Genomic DNA, 8,236 nt, shown 5'->3' on the forward strand with positions numbered 1-8,236 from the left:
CAGCAGTTTCCCTTTAAGTGGTCTTTAGATGGCAGTAAGTATGTAGGTGTCAATTTAAATTCTGATTTTGACAGTATAGTTTCAAAAATATAGTTAATAGCTTGAGACATATCATTGAAGACCTGGAAAGATGGAAATACCTGCCACTTTCGCTCTGGGGAAGAATACTGAATGTACTGCCACGCTTAATTTATGTTTTTAGTGCTCTCCCTCTTCCTTTTGAAAAAAAAATGTTTTAATGAATTAACTTTTTTTTCTGCTTTTATTTGGATTGCTAAAAGAGCAAGAATTAGTATGAACAAATGATATCTTCATCGGGACAAAGGTGGTCTAGGTCTCCCAAATTTATAACAATATTATATTGCAATCAATTTAAGATACTCTTTAAAATGGCATATAATTGTAATATGGAATCAATAACATGGGAAGACATAGAAACAAGAATAGTGTCTACCAATAAACCAGAGATATGTATTATGTCAATGTGGTTTAACCCCAAATCCTTGAAAACTATGCAAAATCCCATAATTAAATCCCATAATAACATTTTCATGTGAAATCGCACAATATCTACATGAAGTATAAGATTTCAAGGGTCATAACTCTCCTGATATTCCTCTGTGGAATATCAGCCTTTTTATGGTGAAAGACAAATTATTAGAGGATAGGGGGGAAAAAGGGTATTGTTATATTGAAGAATCTTTTTATTATTCTTTCATGTGATATGGAAATGTACAAAACTTCAAGTATTTTGGAAGAAAATAGTGTCCATGTTGTCTAAGATCACTAAAGAAAACATTCCACTAGATCATAAATTATGCATTTTTTTATATTTATATATTTTAATGATGATAAAAACTGGCCATAATAAAAAAAAAAAAGGTAGTGTTGGTTGGATTTATGAGGCTCCTCCAGGCTCCTCCAGGCTCCTCCAGGCTGCATGTCGAAGGGGGCAAGAACCCTGAATTGCCCCTGGTGGCTGTTCCACCAGTGTATGAATGTTAGTTTCTGTTTGAGCACTTAGGATCAGTGTGTGAATGGTGAATGCATGTAGTGTAAAAGCGCTTTGAGTGGTCAAAAAGACTAGAAAGGCGCTATACAAGTACGGAGCATTTACAATTAATATATAAATGAGAAATCATTCAAACTTTTGAAACATTATTAAGCTTAGAACAAATGTCAAACGCATCTACTCCTGTAACTTGGTATCAGATTAATACTCATTTACAAAATCACCCTGTCCATACGAAATAATTGTTAAAGTTAACATTAGCCTTGAGGAGCCTATCAGGAAGCAGACAACTATCCAACTCAACACAGCGAAAGTATTTAGAAAACAATAATAATAATAAAAATAAAAAAATAAAGTAGAAGTAACACAATTTAGGCATGTATGCTTCAATGGAGACACATGCATATGTTTCTGAATATGTATTATGTAGGAATGATTATGGGGATATACGTATGATGATATTATTTGGTGGGAGGCATATCGCAGGTAATCCAGGAATACTGTTGTTTCCTCCTTTTTGTTTTTTTTTTCTTTTTTTAAATGTATTTCTCTAATGTATTTATTTAGGCCTACTTGTATTTTGACTTATGTGAAATACGTATGTCTTTTTTTAAAAGTAATAATTCCAACCCCTCCTGTGTTGTTTACCCAGCTGTTATTTGAACAGCCATAATTTGAATACCAACTTATATTTGAGTTAGATAGTGCTGATATGGAAAGGCTTTAGAACTTGAATGAACAATGCAGTGCTGCTACCTGTTTGGTTATCACATCCGCACTACTAATGATCAATTCTCAAATGTCATTTTAGCCTAAACCAGCCCCTACTCCACAAGCGGCCCCTCAGCAAACTCCCCAACCAGCTGCAGCTCGTGCACCATCCCCAGCTTCTGGCCCAGCACAAGTGCCCTCCACACTGACACATGCAGTGTCTGCACCCACACCGGCCCCACAGTCAGTGCCTCTCTCTGAAACCCCTTCCCCAGTCCCAGAAAACACCCCGCCGGCTTCTGTTGCTGCAACAGCAGCTCTGGACTCAAACACAGCCCCAGCCTCGGCGTCAGCTGCTACTCTAGCCTCTGACCCAGCTTCAGCTCCTGAAGCAGCCCCGGCGTCTGCCCCGTCAGACCTCCCCACCCCTGCTGCCCAGCCAGAAGAGAAGCCAAGGGAAGACCCTGAGAATCAACCATCTGCCACTGAACCAGTTCACTCCTTTGCTTCCAGGTTGGAGGACACCAATGTTCACTCATAGCAAGACATTTGTTACTGTTCAGTGTATCCTTTTTAGCCACGCTAGTGGCCCACCACTTTGCTCAAGACTGAAATGTCTCAACAAGTTTTGGAAGAATTGCAATTACATTTTGTACAGACATTCATGTCTGTAAGTGTTGTGGCTTTGGAACGTTGATTAACTGACTTCAGTGTTTTCTCTCTCAAAGCCTTGTTGATGAACTGGGGCTCCTTGAAGAAGCAGCGTCAATACTGGGTAATAAATGTTTCTTCCCTCTGTTATACATGAAAAAATCCCAGTGAGGGCCTGGTCGATAAGAGTTTTCATCAAAAATTGCACCTCTTGTCCTCAGTGATAACCGCCATACCAGGACACACAGACATTATGCTCTGTCATCAGCAGAGCAGCCAGATAAAAGGAATAAGAATTCCATTTAGTGTCCTTGTATTTCAAATAATTCCAGTCAAAGTCCGACTAAAATTGGTGTGAGAAGACAAAGTAGCCTAGTCTAATAAGTCCGTTTCCACCACTGAACATTTGACTGTGAAATTCCGACACATGTTGAGCTTTGTCTGTCCTCCCAAATCAAGAAAGTTTTCATTTCATCCATCTGACATTAACCTCCTTCGTCTCTGTCCTTCTCTCTTGTTGTCCCCACAGTGACAGGTCCAGCCTATGAGAACCTGGTGTCAGAGATTATGTCTATGGGTTATGAGCGAGACCAGGTAGTTGCTGCACTCAGAGCCAGTTACAACAACCCAGACCGAGCAGTGGAGTATCTACTCATGGTGAGGTTTGAACCAGCCTGTATGCTTCATTCCACGCCCGGCCTGCCACTGTACTCTAGTGTGTGTTGTAAATGTCTATGTACTGTAGGGTATTCCAGCCGAGGCCAGCGATCTGCCACCTCAGGAGCCAGTTAGACACAGTGCTCCATCCAACCCCCCCACCTCTGCTACACAACAACCACAACAGCCCCCAGCAGTCTCAAACAGTAAGAGCACACGTTTCTTACTTCTATTTATGTCTATCACTCTCTTAGGCTTACTTCCAGATTGTTTCATTACTCGTTTCCACCAAACCAATGCAAAATGCAGCTCACTGGTAAAACATAAACCTCAGGCTGCCACAACGTCTGCACCGCTGTATTCACACGGTACAGCACATGTCACTAGCATCACAAGAGGCAGAAATTACTTGTGATCTCCTTTCCATTTCGGTAAGAGTACTGTAACGTTGGTTGGAATAACTTCCCATGGGTAAGAAAGCCACACAGAAACCAGTTTTTTCAATTATTAATGAGCAAATCAAACATTCCAGTAAGGATTAGATGTTGTTTTTGTCACGTTGCGTTGCCGCTGACTTCGCATCCTAAAAAGAACTTAGCAACCTTTGAAGAGGAGGAAGAAGAAAATAAAACGCTGACCGTGCTGACAGCACAGTTGAGAAACAGTTATATAAACATAGATTATATTCTGGCATTGTCACGAGACTAACACTATGTAGCTAGGTTTTGGGATTGGCCCTGGCTGATACCTAATTTTGTTAAATAAACGTTTTGGGAGAAAAAAGGCTGCGAAAGAAATTGAGACACATCCTACATTCTAGGAACTGTAGGCTCTCCCATTGGCTCGCTGTAGCTGGACCTTTCCCCATTGTGGGCAATGCTGCAAATTAGTGAGCAGACTGCTTCATACCAATAGTGGATTTTAGTATCAATTTGATTGAATACCTTCCTCTGTCAGCTATTTAATTCACTGAAATATCCAGACAGACTTTCCCATCTGGTCATTTTGTCTATATACTGTCTACCTGAATGTACCCTTATCACACTAAACACAACAGTAAGCAGCCTGTCCCCACCCTAGCAGGGCCAGTGTCTGGCAGCCAGCCTCCCCCTGCTCTAGGAGGCTCTGTGTCCACAGGGAACCCTCTGGAGTTCCTGAGGAATCAGCCTCAGTTCCAGCAGATGAGACAGATCATCCAGCAGAACCCAGCCCTCCTGCCAGCCTTGCTGCAGCAGCTGGGCAGAGACAACCCGCAGCTGCTGCAGGTACCACACCAGCATGCTTCCCAGCTTTCTGCCAGGCATGTCTGTTAGCAAGATAGTTAAAAAAACTGTTCACAGAGCAGCAAGAAAAGTACATCTGATAGCCCAGGAAAAAGTGTCTTTTATGCAGATCTTGGAATAAATAGACTGTTTCAACATGGAAAGGGCACTTCTGATCACTTTAGCGGTTTTCTTATGAACTAAAGCACTTAGTTGAAAATGAACAAATAATGGCAACCATCTGCCACAAACATATTAAACACTCAGTAAGAAAGTGATGTACCTAGTTGTTGTGTTGTGTTAAATGAAATAGATATATTCTGCAATATAAAGTCAAATTATATTTTGAGATTGTGAATGATGTATTTGTAACTGTACAAGTCTAAATACATCTGACACAATCAGAGGTCAGCTTACCATGCTCTACTATTTACTGTTGGATGGGGAGTTGATCTATAATCGTAATCAGCTGTTCTGTGTTGTTTTTGCTAGGGGCTGGGAACCTGTATATTAGCTGTATGGTGGTCTTGTGTGTGTATTACTTGCAGCAAATCACGCAGCACCAGGAGCGTTTTGTGCAGATGCTGAATGAGCCTAGAGGTGGAGACACAGGAGGGGACGGGGCTGAAGCTCAGGGGACACCACAAACCAACTACATCCAGGTCACCCCACAGGAGAAGGAGGCCATTGAGAGGGTCAGTTACCATTGTCTGTAGTAAGTCAGGTTACAGTTATTGAATTGTCTTGTCTGGATAACTGCACAACTTGCGCTATCAAAATAGGGCACACATTGACATACTAGAGTTTTTATTACATATATTACATATTCCAGATTGCTTAAACACATTTCTTCAAATGATGCCTCCTTTTCTCAAAACTCTAAACACAAATCCACAACTTCTCACCCAATTCCCCAAACATCCTATTTTCAGATCAAAATTAAGCTCTCCACTCAAAACCATCCAATCTTGCTGAAAAACCAAACTTTGTCATCAGACATGACACACAAGCCCTCAGAAGCACACACACTACCACACAGTCTGACACACCGTTGAGATAAATTCAAAACAATACTACAAAAACTGGTAATTAGTAATGTTGCTTGTGGTTCTCCCCCTTTTCACACAATGAACACAACAAAAGAAACCAGAAATGTATATATATATGCACATTTTTTATTTCTTAATGTACTGTTCAGTACCACACACCAAACAACAAATAAAAAAATCCTTCTGCCCCAGCGTAGTCTGGGACCGGCCAGAGAATCTCGTCCTCCTTCTCCACCTCCTCTTCCTCCTCTCCCTACTCCTCCTACTCTTTCTCTTCCTTCACATTTCTCTGGATCCATTGTTCCAAAGCTGAATGAACCGACTCTGGCCCTTTTATCTATCTGTTGAAGCTTCTGACTGGTGTGTTATCAATTCGGACTCTTTGTGTTTCCACCTGGGTAGCTGTGTGCTACAATATTGAATTTTAGTGCTTTCTCAATGACCACATGGTGCAGGCAATGAGAAATGAAGGGATTTGTGAGTTTTGCAGTTACAGTTCAACAAATCTGAATCATGCTTCAAAACAGGGGAAACACGGTTCCCCTGTTTTGAAGCACGATTTATATAGTTTAGGGAAATGGGTGTGCTTTTTGATAAATGGCATTATGGCTTTGAATTTTTAATTCAAAAGCCTGGTTATAGTGTTTCAGCAATTGAGAACAACTGTAATAATAGTTAGCTAAAATACACAAACCTGTGATAGGATATTTATTTTTCTTTTCAACAAGATGTTGGATTCACCAAACCATTCTTAGTACACATTATATTTACACTTAGTACACATTATTAATATTAAAAGCATTCTACTTGTACACCGCCCCACAAGCTGTACAGAATAAGGAAGCATGAAAATATTATCTTTTTTAACCCATAATGAACTGATGTTATATTTAAAGGCTAGAAGTGGCAACATTCTTGGTAACTCTGTGGCTGCTTGTTTGGAGAGTTCAGACAGTGTTGTATACTGATGGTGAGTATTGATGTATCAGTACATCTTCTGTTTTGATCATAGTGTGATCGATGTGATTCGGTGTTCAACAAATCAATAGAGCAATGTACAGATGCTGATGCAGCAACACAAGCAGCACCAATGTTTTTAATGATTTCATTGACTCTGGGTTAAAAATGTGGTGTATTCCTATATCCTGTTGTGACGTGTTTACATGTGTGCATAGGTGCATGCACCCTTACTGTCTCAGACAGAGCTGTACTGGTGTGTGTGTGTGAGTTTATAATGTAAACGTGTGTGTTTGTGTTCCAGTTAAAAGCACTGGGCTTCCCTGAAGGCTTAGTCATCCAGGCTTACTTCGCCTGCGAGAAGAATGAGAATCTGGCCGCTAACTTCCTGCTACAGCAAACATGGGACGACGAGTAACCAAACATCACCTGACACATTACTGTTCAACAGAGGGCCGCAGAGTGGATGACTTCGCTACACAAGGTCCCCCTGGGAGAAACAAGGACTGGAGAGGAAGAGGACATTTCTTTTCACACCATGTGACTGTGGTCTGATGATGGTGATGAAGATGAAGACACGCTGTGCTGCTTACTCTACATTTTGCTGTGGTGATCATCATAGGAGCTCACACTGAGCTGTGCCTCACTGCTGCTACATCATTTCTGCTGCCGCTTGTGCCGGGTGTTCACACTGAGAAAAGTCATGCCAGAAAATAGGTCTGCAGTCTGCACCACCAACAGGTGCCCTCTGCAGTCAGCTCACAGGTGCTTGTAGAGCATGTGGTAAATGTAGACAGTTTATTTACGACAGAGTGTATCTGTAGTGAATATGTACATGACAAAACACATTTTCAACACGTGCAGTTGCACCCTCCATGTTGGGTATACCTGAAAATGTGATGCAGACTGGTGACTTCACTGTTTGAGAGCTAGCATTGCTTTATATTAAAGTTCAGGTCGGATCAATTCATTTCTTCTGCTTCTTTGATCCTTGGAAAAAATCCTAATAACTCTGCAAGTTAAATAAAATTGCTGCTGTTTGAATTGCTAAGAAGTAACTCATGGGAAGTCAAAATAAAACATTTGTCTTTTTTTTTTTTTTTACCTAGACAGTCGAAATTTTGACTTTTATGTTATTATTGACTCACCATGAGTATTATTTATATTTATAATTTGCCCAACTTTTTTGTGGAAATGGGCTTCCAAAAACAGACAAGTTTGGTCAAATCGGTCAGCTGTAAGCAGAGATTAACTTCACAACCAGAACCGGATTTCATTGCATGTTCGGGGTTCTGGAACATGCAATGAAATTGTTATTACAATCACAGTATTTATAATTACTTATAAGAGTATGTGTGTTGTGGTGTATTTTGTGGGAGATGAGGGTACACCGGGATGCAGCGCTCATCTTGAATTGTCATTATGATATTTCACTATGGAGGGTTTGTTTGTTTTGTTCTTTTGCAGATGAAGGAATTTGAAAGTTGATTATGAAGTACCACTAGCATGCTTTGTGAGCTAAACTTGAGATTTTGTAAAAAGAAAAGTTGCGTTCTTTCTCACTATTTCCTTAGCTTGAATGATCAAAAAGCCCACTTCCTACTTTTAGACAATCTGTTTCTGTTTAGTTTGTCTCATATCGCATCTACTATGCATCTTAAAGCTGTAAGCGTCTGAGCCGTTGCTCCTTCATGCCTTATGGGTTGTTAAAGATTTTCATTTTACAAATGGTGTTATGGTTTACAATATGGTGTTAAGAGTGTCCTAGGATTGGTGATCATCATTAGTTTTAATTATTGATAGTTAATCACTTACCGTTTCAAAAGTGGACTAAATAGAATTTGAATAAGTGCTTAAAGCCAAAACAAAAAGAATATTTTTTCAGCTTTCAGCATGTGCTGTTTCTCCTTTCACTTCCTTTCATCTTTAGTGTGATT

The 8,236-nt window shown here is 40.3% G+C and overlaps 1 protein-coding gene across 4 annotated transcripts; it reads left to right on the forward strand.

Annotated features, from left to right (window-relative positions):
- Window positions 1–1,823: 1,823 nt before the first annotated feature.
- On the forward strand, window positions 1,824–7,622 carry LOC119887497 (UV excision repair protein RAD23 homolog B-like; the record flags this gene model as incomplete). Of its 4 annotated transcripts, none has more annotated exon segments than XR_005441724.1 (7): window positions 1,824–2,236; window positions 2,452–2,498; window positions 2,904–3,031; window positions 3,120–3,237; window positions 4,112–4,296; window positions 4,786–4,988; window positions 6,604–7,622. XR_005441724.1 is itself a non-coding variant. In XM_038698282.1 (7 exon segments), coding segments are annotated over 7 exon segments (1,152 nt in total), but the record flags the coding sequence as incomplete, so codon positions are not given.
- Window positions 7,623–8,236: the final 614 nt, after the last annotated feature.

The sequence above is a fragment of the Micropterus salmoides genome, unplaced genomic scaffold, assembly GCF_014851395.1.
Source record: "Micropterus salmoides isolate LMB-PRFRI ecotype aquatic unplaced genomic scaffold, ASM1485139v1 Ms_hic_scaffold_42, whole genome shotgun sequence".
In the NCBI taxonomy this organism is placed as follows: domain Eukaryota; kingdom Metazoa; phylum Chordata; class Actinopteri; order Centrarchiformes; family Centrarchidae; genus Micropterus; species Micropterus salmoides.